Consider the following 21,977-nt stretch of genomic DNA (forward strand, 5'->3'; position numbering starts at 1 on the left):
TATTACATATCTCTTTATCCCAGATTTTTCTCTCCGAATTTTGATATTCAGAATTTCAGCTCTAGGATCCCAAGAATGCGGGCTTAGCAGCCGCACATATCATACAAGTGACTAAGCGGCCTTAGGCCGCCTTAGGGTCCGAGTTATTAGAAAAAAACAGAGGGATATTTCAAATTATATAGTAGCTTCCCTACTAAAAAATATTTTAGCGGATAATCTTACATGAACTTTGTATGTCTGTCTGGTACACAATCAGAATTATGTTTTACTTTCAAATAAAAATAGAAAGCAAATTTGTCTGTGAGGATTTCGCTGACTAAAAAGCATCATATATTCAATTAACTTTGTCAGTCAGTCCGTCCATTATGCTAAAGTTTTAGTAATTAGATTTTTATGGTTTTAGAGATGTGTGTTTAAAGTTTACTGTATATATTTCTATTGACATTTAATGTTTTAACCACATTTTCTATCTTATTAGATTTTTATTAACTTCACAAAGTTTATGGATGTTATCATATGTTTCTTTGTACCTAATTGAAATATCTGTCTGTCTGTAAGAAACCGTAAAGGAGTAAACATGAATTTCTCTTCAGTTATTAAAGATAAATGGCTGGAATTAAAAAAACATCCCCATGCTGATGATCATCCAGTATAAAACTTATTTTGTCCGTCCGTCTGTTGGAATGCTTTGATATGCATCTACTATCAAAGATATTGTATATATTCTATTGTAAACCTTTCCATGTTTTTTAGCTTTACTAAGGACTTAAAAATGATGTCATCCTTGTTAAGCTTTAAAATTTCTTAGAAATTCTATATATTCTATAATTAATCCTATCAACTTGATATGTACTTGATATGGGTAAGCACCCTAAACCTTACTTTGGCTGTCCTTGCTTAATTATTATTAAATATATTTTTTAACCCGAAGCACCTCTATAATTAGAAATGTCCGTCTGAGGGTAAAACATAATTCTTCATCTGCTTTAAAGAAAGACGGCTTTAATTTTTGAGAATATACTCTATACCTTTGAGCATCCAATATGTGATTTACTTATTCCGTCAGCCTGTCGGAAATACCCTGCAAGTCATTTAATTTAAAATGTAAAAATTTTATTTATCAAATACTAAATTAGATAGACGATAGATTTTTTTTAGAGAAGATTTTCCTGAGAAATGAATATCTACTCTCTACCTTATTTAGTCGGTTAGTCTGTATGTAACCCTCCATATGACATCAATTTCTGTAGGGAAATGTGCCTTTTCTTTTATTAAAGATTCTAGCCTCTAGTCCATAAAATAAAGTAATAGGATCTCGCTGTGTGTGTGTGTCTGTCTGTATTTAAAGATCTTTATAAACGCAGAATCGATATGGTTCTCCTTTACAAATAAGCATCCATTATATAATTTACCTGGTCTGTCAGTCTATCGGTAATGCTCTGATGGTCATTTGATTGATAGAAAGATGATTTTTTTCCCGGGTAAAAGTTTACAGGGCGATGAGTACCTACTCTACATCTCCATTGGCTGGTCAGTCTGTCTGCAGTAGTCTAGAGGCCACACATTTTTACCGTCGGCCTGTCAGTATAGTTTTTAGTATTTCCAGGGAAGACTTTATTATCTTAGCTTCTATTCAAGTTTTGTATGATTTACAACATACAACAATAAATAATTAATAAAAATATTTTTATTTGTAAATATATTGTCAATTTGATTTCAATGTCTCATTCTTAATATCTAATCTACTTAACTGATTGGGTTCTCTATTTTATATAAACTTAACATCGGTCCCGCGATGGTTTTAGGCTATTTAATTTTTAGATTTAAGTCTTGGGATGGGTTTAAGCTTTTTTTCTAGTCCGTTGATAATAAAGGGGCAAACGCCAATAATATATAAAGTTTTTTTTGTCTGAAGGTTTAAATCTCATTAACTACTAAAGCGATTGGGTTCATAATTTTAGGTAAGCTTCAAATAGGTCCCATAAGGGTATACGGCTAATTCATTTTCAGATGGTTTTAAGCTATTTTTTCTAGCCATTTTCTGCCCCTTTAATTACAGAGCCTCTGGATGCTAGGTACGCATTCGCTAGGTATGCATTTTTTTTATTCAGAATTAGAAATATGGATTTTGTTAAAATTTCCCTGACAATTCCTATGCCCTTTTTTTTTGGGGGGGGGGGGGTTCACTGTATATTCACAGGGGAAATATTAGAAAATAAATATAAATATAATAACTTGCATATAAAGATTACTTCAAGTTCAACTATTTACGTTAGAATTTCTGTCCGGCTGATTTTAGTTATTTATTTTATAATAAAAGCCTTTGATACTATGAACGTAATAACATTCTGCCTTAGCGTTTTCTTGTTATTTTACATCTCTCTCACACCTGCCTTTTCTTCCAATTTTCTTTTGATTTCTTTATTTAATCTTCAGATACGTATTTATAACAATGCTTTTTTCATTCTTTCAATAATGCAATTTGAATTATGGAATTTATTTTCCAATATATATTTTTTTTTTATAACCGTCATGAAAGGGTTAAAATGTTTTTAATTTTGTTTGTAAATCTAAACACATTAAAAGTGGCGCTAGAATCAATTTATTTTAAAACTAAGTTTTCTTAAATTTACTATATTATGAATTTAAATTTTCTGTTTTAAGAATAGTAATTAAATACTTCAATATTATGTAAATAGCAACATGAAATAAAAAAAATGAATTTATTCTTAATAAAGTAAAATATTGGGTCTTATCGTTCTGGGCAATGAGAGTTTATTATGGATTATTGGAGCACTATGAGTTATAAATATTCATCCCTTGGAAGACTTGAGCTCATTTATAGACATTTATTTCCTATATATATCTGACATGGATCTTGAAGCAATAAAGCAGGCCGTTTTGTAAATGTTAAAAATTGGAAGAATCTATTAAATAAAAGTTATCGCAAATATACTTAGTAAATGATTTCATACCGGCTAGCTTCCAATTACGGTTTGTTAAAATTATGGTCGTTTGGTGTTTTTAGACTGTTTAAACAAACGTTGCTTTACTACGTTTAATTTTAGCGGCTAATTTGCATTACGGTTAAATTTTGTTGGTAAAGTTCGGCCATTGAACCATGCTCAAGAGTACAGTCTGTATAGAGTTTTTTTGCTTGTGTGTGTGTGTTCGTGTGCGTGTGCGTGTACTATGTATGTGGATATTTTGATTATAATGAATGTAACTCTTAGCTACTCTCAAGGCAGATATTAACTATGTACATAATATTATGTTTGTTGTTATCTCTGATGACTGAACGGATAGAGGGTTCAACCCCCCCTCCCAAGAGAAATTTCCAATAACGAAAAATATCTTTAACTTGTTCTTTTAAAAATCAAAATAAAAGTGAAGGTTTTACTCTACATTCCCTTACCCCTCGCTTTACTTCAGTGTTCCATACGACCCATAGGGGCGAAGCTGCTATTAATTCTGATGAAAACAGTCTTATATTTGTAAGATTTGTACTTAATAAATTTTAATTAGTAAAAACTAGAGGTTATGATAGTCTGATTTCTTGAGAGCATTTCTAACAAGGATGACTTATTATTACGTATTTTATTGGTTTTTAATCAGTTTATGAAATAAAATCACAAAAATATTACAAAAATATAAAATTGATAATTATTTACAATTACTACATAAAAATAGATTCGGTTTCTTTCATGTGCTCCGTCGTCTAGTCTGAGTGAGGGCAATAGCATCTTTATCATTAACACAAGGATCTATGATTATCCTGATTCTCTGTTAACTCTGAGCCATCAGCTTAGAACTGAAAAAAAAAGAGAATGAAAGTTTAAGTTAGAAAAAATACATAGTAGAAAGAAATATTAACGGATATTAAGACAGAATTACTACACTTTAAAAAAAAACAGTTTTTCTTAATGACCCTGTAATAACACTAACCCTTTTATCCTCTTATCCACTTATTATATGCATTTTGATATTTAGGAAAACGCATAAATATTGATCTATAATTCTTTAGAAACTCTTTTAACATTGACAATACAGGTTTAATTTTCTTATTTCTACATTCAAAAAGAAACCAAGCTGAAATAATAATTTCTGTATTGATAATTATAGCTTTATAGAATGGTATATTAGACGGTGCTCCCAAGAAAACAAAATTGGCAACCCATGTTATATTAGATTGGTAAAGAAAAGTGTTAAAATATTCTAAAAGTAATTCCGTATTTGATGAGCAATACAGATAAAAATGACAAGAAGTTTCTCTAGGGGTGGGAAGATTTAAAGCTATTGTACATTGTGTACATGCTGGACTAGTGTCACTAAATTTTGATAAATTTGCATTAAAATGAAGAAGATTATTACATAATTTAAAAGCAAAGTCTCTTATGTTCATGGGAAGATAGGATAATCTCCACATGCACATAAACCTTGATTCTCTATTTATATCTATTTCATTACTGAGCCACATGTTTCTAGTTTTAACGGGTTGACAATTTGTTAACATAGATTTGGATATATCTAAGAAGTATCTTAAATCTTTTGCTCTCAAATTGGGCTTTGAAATACAGACCAATATTGAAGCAGATTTTTGAGAAAATTTCGTTTTACACCTATTTAAAAATACTCTTAGATTATGTTTCATTCTTAGAAATTCATTTGGGGTTACATAACAGGAAGATTTCCTGCAAAATTCATCATAATTTAAAACATTGCCAAAGTTTGAAATAAAATTACTTAAGGTAAGATTTTTTAGTTCATTACCAATTCTTAACCATGAGTTTATTGTAAAGAAGTTGTTATTAATCATATTTCCTTGATTATCCTTGAATAAATGATTATTAACAACTTGGGCAGCGAGAATGTTTCCACTAAATTTCCAATAATAATCACAAAAACGTAAAAAAGCTTTAACTAGATTGTACAAAATTGGATTAGATTCTGGAATAATTTTATCGATTTGTATAGATAATGGGTTTTCAGGATCTGCAAGAAATTGTCTTAATTCTTTACCCCATGAATCATTTGCTTTAAGACCTTTTAAAAAAATGCTAACTTTAAGACTAGTGAGAAATTCTTTTGGGTTAGGCAGGCCAAGCCCACCCTTGCTACAGTCAAGAAAAATTCTATCCTTTGCAATCCTTCCCCCTTGTTTAAGAAAACCTACAACACACCTTTCAAAGTCTGCTAAAAATTGGTCTGTTGGTTCAAAAATTGAACCCAGATATGATAATTGTGAATAAAAATATGTTTTTATAATAGAAACCCTTCCAGGAATACTAAGATTGAATAAATTCCAAAAATTACGCAACTTTACAACTTTTGCCAATATTTTGTCCCAAATTAAATTAGTGTTATTTAAAGATTTGTGCAAGCTTAGACCTAAAATTGTAAAATTGTCTGAAATTTCAAAATTAAGTTCTTCAACTTTTCTTATAAAATCAAAAGAAGGTAACCCACCAGTTATAATAATTTGAGTCTTAGAGTTGTTAACTTTAAGGTTTGATAATTTTCCAAAACTGGTCAAAATATCATAACATTTTTGGAGAGATTCTGACTTTACTTCCATGAAGTTTTGCATATCGTCTGCAAAACCACTTGCTACATTTACTTTATTTTCATCTCTGTTAAAATTGTAAGGAATTGAATTTGGAATTTTAAGAGTATTTGATAGACATAATTTTATAACGAGTGGGTTAATTGCAATTTTAAATAAATTTGGAGATGGAAGGTCTCCTTGAATAATACCTAACTTATTTTCAAAATTTTGTGTTAAACCGCAATCAGTCAGGATACAAGATTTTCGGTTTTTAAATGTTGAAGATACCATTAAAATAAATTTTGGACCAAAATTAGAGAAATGCAGTACAGATTGTAAGTAGGTATTTCCTATTGTATCAAATGCCCTCGAAAAATCAATTATTAGACTTGCTAAAGGAGAATTTGTGGAGTTTGATTTTGAAAGCAGTTCATATACATTTATTAAACACTCTTGTATAAAATACTGATCAGAATAAGCTTTCTGAGCATTATGTATTATAGAATCTACAACAGTTTTTAATCTTAAATTTATAACTCCACTATATAGTTTATAAGGAGATGTAAGTATACCAATGCTACGCCAATTTTTAATATTAGAAAGATCTTTATCTCCACCCTTTGGAATTAAATTGCTTCTACTTATATTCATCATACCCCTTAACTCCCCTTTATTTGCCATATAGTTAAAACCATGTAACATTGTATCTTTAATTAAATCCCAAAAATGTTTGATTGACGCCATAGGTATGCCATCTAAACCAACAGCAGCATTTAAATTAGCATTTTTAAGCACGGTTTCCAGTTCAGACATTTGAATAGGTGACTCAAGTTTTATTTTATCTTCTTGCGATAGTTTAAAAGGGTCAAAAATTGGATCATTTTCATTTCTTTCAAAAAATTCTTCAAAAGAAATTTCTGGTTCAACAGGCGTGCTAAAAAGTTGTTTAAAATGATTAACAATAAAATTTTGTCTTTCATTATCATTTTGAATAATATTCCCTGAGTAGTCTTTAATTGAAGATAAAGATTCATGAGAGTGTGGTATCCGCCTAGGGTAAATGGCAGACACCAGAGTTCGAATAAAGACTACGGCAGTGTGAACAGACGTGGACACCTTACTATAGAGAAGCTACGCTTCTCTAGCATTCACTAGACAAGAATCAACATCTATTTCAGTTGTCACTTTATTGAAGGTGTAAAGGATACTAAAGCTATATACAACAAACAATAACTACATGGATAGGAATAAATGATCATAACATAAAAGCATTATAATACATATACAATAGTCAGTTTGGGCAATCATGATTCCCCATCCCTGGAAAGGGTGGGGGGATTAAGAATACAGTTAACCATAGTATAAATACATATGGATTAGGAATAAAGATAGTTAAAGATAAATCATACAGTAAAACATAGATAATTGCAATGGTTAGGTAGATGGCTATCCCTGTCTGGGGCAGGCAGGATAGCCCATGGAGCAGCACAATAGGTAGATAAGCATAGAGGGGTTGAGTGGTAGGTCTGGGTACTAAAGAGGGAAGGTTTGATGATTACTTGTGACAACAACAGTCTGTGTGGGGGTGATTCTATCAGGTGAGGGCAGGTTTAGATCCTTTATCCTCAGGGTTGAGGTGGTGCTGATAACTTGGTGGTTGAAGGGGAAGGTTCCGGTGCTTAAGATGGGAGAGGGAGGGGTAACACCCCTCCCTCCATTTGCAGGACAACTGAGAGATGAAACCAGTACCGTTATCTGACATATTTTCAGGTGGCTTTATAATTGTAGAATAACAGGATTTAGCTAGGTGCGTAGCATCACTATAATGTCTTGGTTTCTGCATGGTCCAGAGCTGCCGCATACCACAACTCTCCCCTCGGAAGGCTGGAGGGGTTGTCTGCACCGCCAGACTTCCGACAGTGGTTGCGGCCTTCAGTTTGTTGTCCTTGTGGAATGGGTCCGCCAGGATACCAGTTGCTGGACGGTGGTGGACTCCAGCCCTCCCCAGGTCTAACGGAATCGGCTATATCTGCTGGAGTAGCTGGTCCTGTTGGATATCCTGGCCGTTGGATGTGTACCTCTGAGGCCACCCTGGCAACCTCCAGGGGTGGCACAGCACATGAGGGGGCTTGGACCAACAGCCGCCTGGTATACACCTCTTCAGGTTTCTCCACTGGGCTGGTGGTCTTCATCGTGTTGGTCACCTTGCTGCTGGCAGGCTGGCTACTGGATGCAGGCGCAGTTTCTTCGCCCTCGGGGCTGGTCAGGTTCATTCGGCTTCCAGGGTCTCTGTCAACGCGGGCAGGTGGTGGTTGCCATACTGTAGGAGCGTTGCCTCCTTCAGGCTCATTCTGGACATTGGCAGGGTGGTGCATGGCAGTCCGACCTGCGGGGTAGGGAAAGGTAACAGTCCATCCTTTATGCCGGAGGCTGTCTTGGATCTGCAAGGGTGGCTCCGCTCTAGTTGGCTGGGAGACAGGCCCATCCACGGACACTGCTGCTGGTGGACTGGAGGCACAAGGCTCCGGATTTCCTCCCCTAGCCTGAAGGGGTCCAGGCACATTGTCTCCATCTTGGGTAGACATAATTGTTGGGGATCCTCTACTTCTATGGTTAGGCTCAGCACTTGGCGCATCTAGTACTCCCCAGGCAGCGGTCAAAGCTTCTTCAGTTTGGCTGGTAATGGCTGATACCCTGGCTCCTGGGGCAGATGCAGGGGGCGCAGGCAAGTTTGGCCCAGCCCAAACTTCCTGGTACACCAGTGCAATACAATTACCCTGGCTTGGTTGAGGGAGGTAGACAGCTGGATGCAGTTGAGGGTGAGGGACAGCTGGACTCTCCCTGCTGGCTGGGGGCTCTGGCTGGCTGGGGGTGACGGGTGTCACCCCTTCCTCTGGGGCTGCGGGTTCATTCCGGGGTCCAGGTATCTCAGTGGCGGCGACGGTTGTCGCCCCAGGCACCAGTGTGGGGGCGCTGGATAGCACCCCCCAGTCTTCACAGGGGTCCAGGTCTCTCGGTGGCGGCGACGGTTGTCGCCCCAGGCACCAGCGTGGGGCGCTGGATAGCACCCCCCAGTCTTCACAGGTGGCGGCGACGGTTGTCGCCCCAGACATCAGCTTGGTGGTGCAGGGAAGCACCTCTCGATCCTTCCAGGTGGCGACGCCGGTTGGCGTCCCATACATCGACTCAGACTCGCTGGCTAGCGCCTCTTGCCTCTCCCACTCGGCAGCCGTCAGGGCCTCCTCGTACACCGTCCCGGTGGCGCTGGGTAGCGCCCCTCGGCTCTTGCTGGGGGTGACAGGGGTTACGGACACCGGTCCCCTGTGGTTGCGGCTGCGGTCCAGGCCAACCCGGTTGGGTTCAGCCGCTCCTCCCAGCACGTTGATCCTGGCCACCATGGTCCCAATCTGAGACACAGACTCCTGGGTAGCCGCGGCCCCAGCGGCGGCAGCTAGTTGGGGTGACGGCTGGGCATCTCCCTCCAGGTGGACCTGGGTGGCAGACTGGTTGCATGCAGGTTGTTGGGCGGCCTGGTGTTTCTTCATTGCCCGGTCCCAACCGGTTCTACACTTGGCGGCTGTGTGGCCGTTGAAGCGGCAGCGCCCCTTCGTCCAGCTGGGTCCCATCAGGCCGGCTTCCCCAGGGTGTATCAACCTGCCAGGTCTCTCCTCCTCCAGTTGGGGCACCAGCTGACAAACAGGGTCTCCCCTACTAGGGGTCAGGCGGTGCTGGGCTGCTTGTGGTGGCTCCTTGGTTACATTCAGCCTCCTCCCCATACACACAGGTTCCTTCCATCCAACAGCGGCTCTCCTCCCCTGGGTGGCGAGGCCAGCCTCGGCCTTAGCTTCTGCAGGTGCTTCTCCACATGAGGGATCCTGCCTCTGGGTATGCCAGGTGGTTGGTAGCAAAGGCCGTTGATGGTGCCAGTCGGAAAGGGGGCTATGATCTCTGGGGGGTACCTGTGGCCAGTGTGTGGACAGGTACCCACAAGTGGACCAGCAAGGCCCAGAAGATGCCATACTGATGGTAGCCTGAACTGTATTCCGGACTGTCAGCAGACTGTTGGTAGCCACCTGAGTTGGGCCAGAGTTGCCAGCTGGTATTGCGTCCCTGCCAGGCTCCGTCAGCTGCTGGTGGGGAGCCCCTGCGGTGGTTCTGGTTTTGGCAAGGGGTGGCCTTCTTATTGACTTCCTTGGTTGGAGCTCTGCATCCTGGTGGGCCTCCATCTTCAGCAGCATGGGGGAACTTGGCTGGGACATGTGCAGTGGTTCAACAGAGTAGCGGCATCTGGTCTTGGAGTGTGGGGGAACAGCCTCACTGCTGCTGGTCAACCCTGCTCCCTCCGTGCTGGGTAAAGTCTTCCACTGCAGCAGGTCACCAGTCCCCATCCTTAGGCCGGTCCCCAGTCGTTCCATGCCTGGGGGCTCCCAGGGAGGCTTGGGTGGCGGCTCCCCCACCCCCAGGTACGCGTCGGGCATCTGGGTGAAGAGCCTATTCCCCTGGGACAGCTCCCCATCCTCCAGCTTGGTGAGGCCAGCGCCAGGGAGGACCTTTCCACCCCAGAAACAGGTGGTACTGGCCCTAGGGCTGGGCCCCGTTGGAGTCTCAGTTCTGGTGGTAGTGTCCATCTTGGGGCTGGCCACTAAGTCTCTGAAGCTTGTCACCTTCTCATTAGGCTCAGTTGCATCGTTCAACACCCCCAGGAGGACACCTACAGGTTCAGCAATCCCCAGTCCAGTATTGCTATTTCTCATGCGTGGAGCACCAACTGAACAGGAGCTGTGCAGCGGACATTCAGTCACCCTTCCAGACAAGGGCATCTCAGGGACCAGGGGTCTGTGACCTGGCATGTGTTTGATGTTCACTGTACTCAACACAGTAGGCCAAAGTAATAACAGAAGTAGTATCTTGTAGATATAGAAGCAGAGTAGAGTAGCCGCGCCGCAAGGAGGTTCGAGCCGGCTCACCCCTAGTATAAATACTATAGCTGTGTAATTAGGGTGGTAGTCCACGTAGCCGTAGGCTCGGTCCTCCTGGCTCAAGAGTTTCTGTGGCTGGCGCGCCCCCATGATAAGTAGCAGGGTGTTGGTCTGTTGGTGCCAGCGTCTTGTTTAACTGTTGAGCCTGAGTTGTTCTCCTTTCCAGTATAGCTCTTGATTTCTGTGGTAACCAGCGGATCTTAGCTTAAAGGTAACAGGGAATATGTTAGGCATCCACAGATGTCTCTAGGAGCGTATCCGCTAGTAGATATATGGATAGGTAGGCTATCTATATATATACATGGCTACACGCCCATATATATATATATATACGTGTATAGGAATATCCCCAGAGCTAGCTAGCTTTTCCTCCTTGCTCCAAAAAAAATTACGCTTCCTCTGTATATAGTTCACAACTATGAGGGTCGATGGTCCAGGTACACACCACCACTGCCCAGTGTGGGGCAGCAAGTCAGGCTATGTCCACAGGGTGGGCGTACTTTCGTTCAGTTACCATATCAGTTTCCAGTGTTGTTTGGTGAGGTTAGTATTCACTTGCTTGTACCCATGATACCAAAAAAAACAACATTATTTATCACTTGGGTATTTATATATACATATATTTGTTTCACTAACCACTCAGCTTTGAAGTAGGGTTGGCAGGGCTAGGAGATGTTGAGGGTCTGAGCGGGTTCAAGGAACTGGTTTAGTTTTCCTTATCACACTGTAGACAGGGAGGGAGGAGCTTGCAAGTTTTTCTACTAAAAAAATATTTCTGATGTAGGCTATAGAGTGGCCCCTCTCCTGTGTGGGTGTGTGTGTGTGTGTGTGCGTGAAATCTCCTTTCCGTGCAGTGCGCTTACGCACCGTCAATCCGCGCACACAGATAAAACGCGCTCTCACCCCTCAACTCGCTCTCTCATTGGTCCGCTTCGTCCGTTGGATTTATGATATTTTCCGCACTCTGTTGCGCTACCCGTGAATGGCGCTCTGTGTGTCCGATCGCTAGCCCCACACTACAGACGGACTTAGTCTAGTGTGGGTAGGAAGGGGGAAGCGCGTGAGGGGACGGGGGTAACTCCGTCCGTTTCCCCTGTGAGGGAGGGAGGTAACTGTGTGCTGGTATAATAGTGCCTTTTCTTCTTAATCCTAGGCTTATCTATTATATCACCCTGATTGTATTTGCCTTCAATGGAGAGGGGCTCCTCCCTTTCCCTTGGAATAAGGGGTGTATTGTTGTTGTGCTATAGGCTTGAGGTGATTTGATTGTATATCAGGGTCTTTATTATATTACATCTAGCTTCTATTTTTGGCTATACTCAAAAAACGCCTATCTCAGAAAACGCCTATCTCAAAAAACGCCCATCTCAGAAAACGCCTATCTCAAAAAACGCCTATCTCAGAAAACGCCTATCTCAAAAAACGCCTTTTTCATAAAATGCCTACTACCTTTTTAAAAATTATCCTGTATGGAAATATGTCAGTCTAAGAAGGTATTGTGAATATTGTACAATACGTACATTATGAATCTTCTTATTGAAATATCTATCCCTGAAGAATAATGTACATTCCTTAGGCACTTTTTTTTAAAGCATTTTGAGCAACAACATACTAAAGGTTTGCTTTTTGAAAATTGATCACAACTGAATAACAAAAACTTTTACCTAGTTAATTCATGTTTTAAGTTTCTTTATTTCATATATCTACTGCAAACAACCCAGTTTCCTTTTCAGTTATTACACTAAGATGAACAACTATGAGCTCTATTAAAACATACTTCTTATTTATTTTCTTTATTATTTGACCTAATATCTTGAATTAACAGAATATATGGTTGAAATGTTGTAAATATGACTAAACCTAGTAAATTTGTAAATAAAGATGTTGTGGAATTTTGGATGGGTGAATTTCAAAATAGGGTTGTGAAATTTGGGTAGGGTGTAAGGAAGGGATAAATAGTTTGGAAAACACAAAATTTTGTTCTAGTTTTTATTATGCTTAAAAGAAATTTTAGATTTATGTTATATACTCATTAACATACACAAATAATATACAAAATATTTATTGAGTATGATATGCTTTAAATTTATCAGAATTATATAGCTGTTCATCAAAATAAAAAATTAGTTTAAAATGATTATTATCATAATTTATAAAGCAATTTAAAATTTTCTATTTAACAATTTAACTTTCCATATTTGATGAATTTTGGGGGAAAAATAGGGTGAGGTTATTTTAATGTCTTATCCCTATATTCCTTCTTATTTTTATCAGATTCAAAAATGATGTACTTTTTAATGAGCTTCAATAATTAAACTCTTTCCTCCAATGAGTTCTCCTTACAATAATTTTCTCCCATTTATTTAAACTTTCCCTATTTTCTTAATATAGCAGCTACTCTTTAGTTTACCATTTTATCCATATTTGTACATAGTTTATTAACTGGTTGATTTGGTAACTGTTTATTTGTGTTTTAAGTAAGAGATCATGAATGACAAGTATTGTATTATTCTATTGAATACTATTTAAAAATTAGGCTTTATTTTTCAAAAATGTAGTGGGCATTTTATGTAAAAGGCGTTTTTTGAGATAGGCGTTTTCTGAGATGGGCGTTTTTTGAGATAGGCGTTTTCTGAGATAGGCGTTTTTTGAGATGACCCCTATTTTTGTCCTTATCACAATTGCATAACAGATTTGTTTACCAACTCTGTTCTATTTTTAGCTGTTATCACAATACACAATAATCCAAGCCTGTTCTATTCTTAGATTTATCACAACACAACAATTTGTTTGCCAAGCTTTGCTCATAAATCTATTGTTTGGCCATAACACCAGGGTGGTAATCCCTGCAATGTAACATAATATCTGTTTTTTCTAGATGGGTGGCTGCGTTGTAGCCTCTCAGGATACTTGGAGTTGACGTAGTTTTTCTCTGTTCTGGTGCACTACACTCGTATGTTGGCTCGCAGCTTGCAGCTATGTGGCGTGTTTCAGCCTATCGGCGGCAGGGAATGTCCCGTCCTGCTAGCGCCGCTTGCAGCTATGTGGCGTGTTTCAGCCTATCGGCGGCAGGGAATGTCCCGTCCTGCTAGCGCCGCTTATCCAAATCCAGCTGATGGCGGCAGGGAATGTCCCGTCCTGCTAGCGCCACTGGTTCGGATCTTGCTATCTCTTGCAGTAAAATTGGCCTATTTTCAGCCGTTTACACTTATTTGGCTTGTTTCAGCCGGTCCGCAGGCCTGTTTCAGCCCTTTTGGCGCTCAATTCTCCGTTAGATATCAGCGCTGCTCGCGGTTATTCATCAAATTTCGCTGTCTCGCTTCCACAACTGCCGGATGCAGAGTTAAACTTTGCTGTCCAGGGTGGGTAATTCAGGTTGCTTGCGTCAGTTTTGCCAGATTCACTGCTGGGAGTACCTTAGCCTCAGATGCGCGTCTGCTCTACACTTGTGGTTCGCCGTAATCTCACACAGCTGTCACCAAAGTTGTGGTATCCGCCTAGGGTAAATGGCAGACACCAGAGTTCGAATAAAGACTACGGCAGTGTGAACAGACGTGGACACCTTACTATAGAGAAGCTACGCTTCTCTAGCATTCACTAGACAAGAATCAACATCTATTTCAGTTGTCACTTTATTGAAGGTGTAAAGGATACTAAAGCTATATACAACAAACAATAACTACATGGATAGGAATAAATGATCATAACATAAAAGCATTATAATACATATACAATAGTCAGTTTGGGCAATCATGATTCCCCATCCCTGGAAAGGGTGGGGGGATTAAGAATACAGTTAACCATAGTATAAATACATATGGATTAGGAATAAAGATAGTTAAAGATAAATCATACAGTAAAACATAGATAATTGCAATGGTTAGGTAGATGGCTATCCCTGTCTGGGGCAGGCAGGATAGCCCATGGAGCAGCACAATAGGTAGATAAGCATAGAGGGGTTGAGTGGTAGGTCTGGGTACTAAAGAGGGAAGGTTTGATGATTACTTGTGACAACAACAGTCTGTGTGGGGGTGATTCTATCAGGTGAGGGCAGGTTTAGATCCTTTATCCTCAGGGTTGAGGTGGTGCTGATAACTTGGTGGTTGAAGGGGAAGGTTCCGGTGCTTAAGATGGGAGAGGGAGGGGTAACACCCCTCCCTCCATTTGCAGGACAACTGAGAGATGAAACCAGTACCGTTATCTGACATATTTTCAGGTGGCTTTATAATTGTAGAATAACAGGATTTAGCTAGGTGCGTAGCATCACTATAATGTCTTGGTTTCTGCATGGTCCAGAGCTGCCGCATACCACAAGAGTTCTTATTTTTCAAAAGTTCAGAAAAGCTTCTAGTGCTTTTCTCATGGTTCAATAAGTTAAAATAATTTGTGTTTTCCAAAAGTCTTAGATTTTCCCTGTGTTCAATTTCCAAAAGTTTTGCCTCTATTTCTTTAAAATTAACAGAATTAAAATCACCAATACTTCTTAAATGTGATAATTGATCAGACAAATTGTGTTTTTCCTCCTTTGTTGTTTTAACATAAAATGACTGAAAAGATATACATGTATTTTTTATTTCATTTAATAAACATTCTAACATTAAGTCCGGTTTCAAATTAGTATTATAAGACAAAAAAGTTTCAATACTGGGAAATAGTGAACAGTTTTCTTCAATTTCATTACTATAAACTTCAAGTAAATGTTTACAAAATTTGTCATTGGGTAGCTTTAAGATCGTTTTTTCAAGCCCCTGAATATACAAAGATAAAATATTGATCCTATTAATTAGTAGAGTTAATTCATTTTTATTTGGAGGTTCTGTATTATCAACCATAAAGCTGTACACAGAAAATTTTACTGTAGAATATAAATGTTCAATATTTAGTAGGGAGCTATCAATAACTTTTGGTCTAGTAATATTCTTACTTTTTCCTAAGAAAACGACAGGTTTATGGTCAAAATATTTTGATAGCCTATTCGGATATTCAACTTTTTTAATTAATGGACTAAAATGTGGGCTTGCCAAGCAATGGTCAATCCGTGACCTATTTATAGCTTGCACACTAAAAGGAATATAACTATAAGTTTTTAAATTTGGAAACAGAAGTCTAAATTTGTCTACAATAAATCCATCCCTTATCCATGACACTAAAGTTTTTGTGTGTATTAAGTTAGGTATTGCGCTCATGTTAAGAATTTCATAATTATTTAAAACTACGTTAGAATTTATAGGCAAATCACATGTTAAACAGTTTAGATCTCCTAAAATAACAAACTTAGAAATTCCAATACTTTCAATTTTTTGTTTTAAGAGTGAATAAAAATCTTTATTTTGAGATTGAGTTGGACCATAACAGTTAATGATAAGCATTCGTTCATTATTTATATGCAAATCAACGATAAGGACATTTTCACACCTAGATTTAAATATTCTATAAACTTTATGACAAAAATTTCTCTTTATCATTGTGATTACACCACGATCCCCTTTTGTGCTATTAAGATAAATATCATAATTTCCGAATTTACTTATCATTAAATAGTTTTTAAGAAATGTTACATTATTACCCACACGCGTGTCTTGAAGTAAAATTATATGTGAATTTGTTTTTAAAACTGCATTAATTTTCATTTTAAACTTACCCCCATCCTTATCTAGAGAGGCTAGACTTAAATTCAGCGAGTTCATATTTTGGCTTATAACTTTTACATTGTCTAAACAAAAGGAATTTCCAGATGTAGGCTGGTTTACTGGGGGAGGGAGACTTACAATTACTTCTTCAAATATTAATTCCTCGCCTTTTTAAATTTAGGTTCTCCTGAAATCTTACAAAGAGAACTAAAATTTTTCTTTAAATTAAAAATGTTTATCCCTTTTTTGAAAGATAAAACTGAACCAAGAGACATAGTGTAATGTTTCAAAATATTGTTTTGCAATTTATGAGAAATGTCAATGTAAAAATTAGGAAGATAAAATTGGGGTAAATTACAACCAAGGGCAGAAGGGGGAGAATGAAAAAGGGGGAATAACATTTCACACTTACAGTAAATATACCACTTAAAAGTAACAACAAAAAGGAGCAGTTTATATAAAAAATGCATTATTTTGACAAGAATTTTTTAAACCAATGATTATTTTGTTTACTCACATTTGTATATATTTACTAGAGAAAGGTTGCAAGAATTTGGTGTTTTCAAGCATTGCTTGAGGCGCAGGAGTTTTAAAACTTTCTAAAAATGTCCAGTTAGTACCCAATCCATTTCTATACGAAACCATTATGGATTTTCCGGTTGCGCTGGGCCTAATTAGAATTTGCTTAGAGGTTAAATCCATGTCCTCAGATTTAAAATCTTTGTACTTTTCTCTTAAACTTTTAATAATTGGAAACAATTGTTTAGGCCAATGAAAGTTAACATCTAACCCTTTCGTCTTTAGGGCCTTATCTAAAGCAGCCTTTCCTTGTTTAGTTTTGGATTTCAGTAATACTGGAACGATAAACTTGTCATTTTTTTCAAATGTTTCCTTAGCTAATGGGGTAATTACTACGTCCGACAAAACTTTAGGATTGAGAGTAGAAGACAGCTTTGTCCTAACCGTTTCAATCATAGAAATATCAGAATCCCTGTCAATATGAACGCCTAAATCCAAGTTGGGAACTTTACTACTCAAAGAAGCAAGCATAGTTTCATTGCACAAATCTTTATACCCTGCAGACCGTTCGATATCAGAAACAAGGTCGCCAGAAGCCACGTTGATAGCAACCGTAGCCTCTAGATTTTCAATTCTTTTAATCAACGTTTTTTGGTTGTCTGATAAGTTAAAAACATACTTCGACAAATCATTCATCTTAGTTTCTAATTCAAGAAACCAATTGGTTATTGGAGCTATGATTTTAGCCTTTTCACTAGGCTTCCCACTATTACATTGACAACATTCATAAATAGCGCTGCACAATCATGGATAATTATACAAACGGAAAAAATAAGTTCTAGATCAGATGTTATTGTTCAATGGCCTTGAAATAGAAAAAAACTTATTAGTATAAAATCACAAAAATTTGTTTTTTTCGTAGCATGATCGACTGACTTACGAGCAAAGTAAATTACTTACTGGATGATTTTGGTTATGAGTATTTTCACATTAAAAATCAACAGTCTATCCTAAATAGCAGTCGAGAAAATCGCATTTTTTATATAGCTTTACGAACTGACGGACAGACAGAGTAAGTTGTTGAGAACCCCCCCCCACCCCCCTCTTCTCACATATCTATTTCCCCTTATCTTTCTTTGTAAACTGGAAACTGATGGACAGACAACATATCACAGTTGCAGAAAAGCCACGTAAAAAAAATTTAGGAATCTTGATTCTTCCTTGTATAAATTTCTTACTTAACTGATAGTTCAAAAGTTCTATCATTCTTGGGAACATTAGTAGACCTGTACTATAAATGAACTATTGAATAGTATTTTTGTACTAGCAAAATATTTACTTGTACTATTAAACAACTATGCTTGGTACATTTGTACTAATGAAACCTAAATGTACTCAAGAAATGCATTTGGATTAGAAAAAAAGTACGATGTATTAGTACAAAGATACTGAGCAATATCATACTTGTACTATTACACGTCTCTGTGTTAGTACAGATGCACTATGTTTCTTCCAATGTATAGTAGATTTTTCGTGGTTTAGCAAATACGCTAAAAATATACTTTGATAATAGCAAAATTCTTATTAATATTTTACAAGGTCAGGGCCAAAGGGAGTTGCCTCCAAAAGTCGTAGGGTATGCTTATCTTGTAATGCGACCTAGTATTCTCAAGTTCAAGGTAAAAGGTAACCTAACAACGCTTAGCAGACAACATCCTTTGATTACACGACCATGTATGGAAGTCCTACCTATGTATACTAGTATAGTAATCATTTTCGCCTATTTTGGGACAAATGATCTTCCCTATACTCTTACTATCATTCCCAACATATATTCAAAAATTAGCTAAATTTTGTTTTGTATGTTTACAAGAGCACCGTGGATTTCTTTACGTGCATAATTTGCTTTGTATGCGAGGTTCGTGGTGTTCATTGGAAATTGCATAAATATTTTGGTTATAGCACACATTATTATCATATAACTAGAAATTATTAAATAAAATATGTAGAAAGGTATTGAAAGAAGGAAAATTAATATTTTTTTTTGAAAATTCGCTAATCTCATTTATACGTTAAAATGTTGCATCTCAAATAATTTTAAAACCTCCGCGTATTTTAATTCTTAGTAAAATCCCTCTTAGAAGGATTGGTGTTTATCAAGGACCAGTATAAAAATGATAGCGCATTACAGAATGGTTTATAGGTTAATCTGCAATTTATTCCTGAAATTAAAAGTTAAAGAGAAATATTTATTTTCTATAGTCATGTTACTTCATTTTTGATACCTACAGATAAAGGGAATAGTAGCTTTCACAATATTGCATAAAATTATGAGCAAGCTTCCAGTCAAATGCGCTTAGTAAGTCTAACTGTTGATTAAACGCATAGTATAATTAAACGTATATTTAAAATTAGTTTAACCTAATAGGCGCATTTGACTGGAATCTTACTCACAACTTTACGCAATATTGCGAAAGCTACTATTCCTTTTGTTAAAACACATTTGGACGCTAACATACAACTTTTAAATTTTTAGCCGGCCGCCTCTCAGCAAACCACTTGAGCACAGTTTTGAATTATAAAAGCCAAATGGCGACTTACATAAATAGTGATATAGTTAAGGAGTTTTTAATTGAAATGATTTACATAAATATATATACACTAGCGGCTTCGCCCTTAGCCTTTAGGGGCTTTGCCCCAAGAGGTAAAATTACATCTTCTATTACCTACCCAGCCAATAAAAATGTAAATGGATCACAAAGTTTCGCAAATAATTGGCGAATTCGAAAAATTCGAAGAGTAGAATCTGATCGGTTCATTGGTTACATAGATCTTAAGAGACAGACGGACGGACGGACGGACTGACATCATTCTACTTTGTATTATAGATATATTTAGAGAGAAGGAGAGAAAAGACAATACTCCATGACAGGGTTAATAATGTTTTCTCTTGTTTGAAATTTTTTTAATTTTAGGAAGCGAGGCCATTTGCTCTGCAGACAGTTGTGGCTGATATTCCTGTATACGATCCAAAATATAAGGTTTGTATTATTACTAGTTTTTGATAGCGAAGCTATTCTACAATCCGAAATGTACGTCCGTCCGTCTGTTAAAAACGGTTAGTAAGAAACGTTAATTTCTTGGCTGCTATTCAAGAAAGACGGTTGTATTTTTTGTGTGAATTTTCTCTATGCTAATGAGCGAGCATCCATTCTACAATGAATATATCCTCTAAAATTCACCTTGTCCGTTTTTCCATCCCCAATTTTTTTTGCGCTTCGCAACTTAGGAATGATTTTATCCTTGTTTTATGTATTATTATTTTATAAACAAAATAATTATAATCTAATTCATTTATGTTTTTGAAATGAACAATTCAATAGGTAAAAAACCAGAATGTTAAAACCCTAGTTAAATAAAATAACCCTGCATAGCTTTCCAAAATGCAACATAACCCTAACTTAATTTATAATCTTTTTATAACTTCGTTTTTATCTTATGAATTGATCAGAAAATATTTGATATATTTATTTGTAGGCCTACTATACAGTAGAGGAACTTTTTAAGAAGGACACCCAGGCCTTTATGCTGGGTGATCCTTGCTTTGGAGCCCTGGGGTCGGTTCTGGATCCTATTGACCCTAAACATGAGGTGAGCCTAGAATTTTTAAATAGATTTATTTTCCCATATAGCCATCCAAATAAAATAATCCGTCAAACGTGAAAAGTAATATATAGCATACAAAGATTTTTATTGATATTTAGTAACACATGACTTTTCCAATAATTTGAAAGAGGAATTTTTTTAATAACTAGATACTTTTTCTATAAAAAAAAACAGGATTATGGAAAGAAAACGAAATAGCGGGTTTCGTCGTATTTTCACAGTAGATTTTGTTAGGCAAATGTTAATTATTGCCCCGCAGGGTGAGGAAATTGGCCTCGCAGGGTCTAGAAATAGGAGAAAAGCTACTTAGAAAATACGACGAAACCGTTACTTCGATTTCTTTCTATGATCCAAAAAACAAAATAGACGTGCGGACAGGCCCTACTTGTGTAATATAACTGTAGAACTTTAATTTCATTTACAGGGAAGAATTCGTCTGAAGTTCGTGCACTCTGAAGACCCCGACCTAACTGGGGTATACAAGAGGCAAGAGGAGTTTGAAAGAACCTATGAGACGGCGTACAGAGCCTCTCAGAGCCTTGGTATCTCTTCTCATATGCTCTCAAGGTGAGAAATACGTACGATAAAGGGATCTTAAGGGTGAGACATAGAACGATAAATTGATAAACAAAATCACCCGTTACATTTATATTTAATTTATAATTGGAAAGTTTGAACACTGAAAGTTTGTACAAGCCAATCATGATTTTTGTGAGGAGTTGCAAGTATTTTTAAATAAAAAGTCTTTTAATAAACATATTTATTTTTAAAGCATTCATAAACAATTCATATTAACACCATCTTCCTCTTTGTTTTTAAAAGCGAAGCTTTTCTATAATTAGGTTCGGTCCGTCCGTTACGGTTAGCTTTTTTTCGTTAATTTAGGCATGTTATAATAGTCCTATCGATTTCAAACTTTGCAACTCTATAATCGTTACCAAAATGTCCGTACGTCCATTTTAAACATGTTGATTTTTAACTTTTTTAACAACAAGTTTTCATGTGATATAATAATCCGATTGATCATATTTTTGGAGTACTGATTCCAACGTAAAATATTATAAGCGAAGCATTTCCATAATCAAGTCCCAAAAATGTAAGTATGTCCTTAAACAGTATTCTGTATTTGAGAAGTTTTGCAACAAATATAAGTATAATTTTGTCAAAACTTATACTTTATATTTATATTTTGCATATGCAGTTCTGACACTCTACAAGTATTAATGTTCGTCTGTCCTAATGTCGTTTCAAAGCTTTGCTTTTATGGATGTTGTCATCCTTTTGATACTGTGTTTTTAAATTTTTTCATTTATCTCAGGATAACAGGAACCATATTTTTGATAAGAGGATCAAGAGAACAGCAGCCTGACACAATGAGGAAATTAATACAAATCATTATGTAAATACTTTTTCCAAAAGTGTAAGAGAAACAATAAACGTTTACAATAAATACAATACACATACAATTTTCTATTATCCAACATCTTATGGCCAGAACTTTTTATGACCGGAATTGTTGTCAACCTTCAAGATAAGAAAATTTGGGTATAGTCCCTTTCGTGGGAGCGCCCCTTAAGGGGCGTTTCTTCGTATTTTCCCAGTAGCTCTTCTTCTATTTCTAGCCTTTGCGGGGGGCTC

General features: G+C 37.2%; 1 protein-coding gene across 4 annotated transcripts in view; it reads left to right on the forward strand.

The window, feature by feature from the left end:
* LOC145319602 (5'-3' exoribonuclease 1-like) overlaps positions 1–21,977 on the forward strand; it is a 53,123-nt gene that overhangs the window by 20,301 nt on the left and 10,845 nt on the right. For all 4 annotated transcript variants that reach the window (XM_080161833.1, XM_080161831.1, XM_080161830.1 and 1 more), the window contains 4 exons: positions 19,649–19,714; positions 20,211–20,324; positions 20,764–20,906; positions 21,658–21,715. In XM_080161833.1, coding sequence (XP_080017959.1) covers positions 19,649–19,714; positions 20,211–20,324; positions 20,764–20,906; positions 21,658–21,715 — 381 coding nt within the window. The remainder of the gene's footprint in view (positions 1–19,648; positions 19,715–20,210; positions 20,325–20,763; positions 20,907–21,657; positions 21,716–21,977) is intronic.

This window comes from Acartia tonsa, chromosome 5, assembly GCF_053477335.1.
Source record: "Acartia tonsa isolate MP-2025a chromosome 5, ASM5347733v1, whole genome shotgun sequence".
Lineage (NCBI taxonomy): Eukaryota > Metazoa > Arthropoda > Copepoda > Calanoida > Acartiidae > Acartia > Acartia tonsa.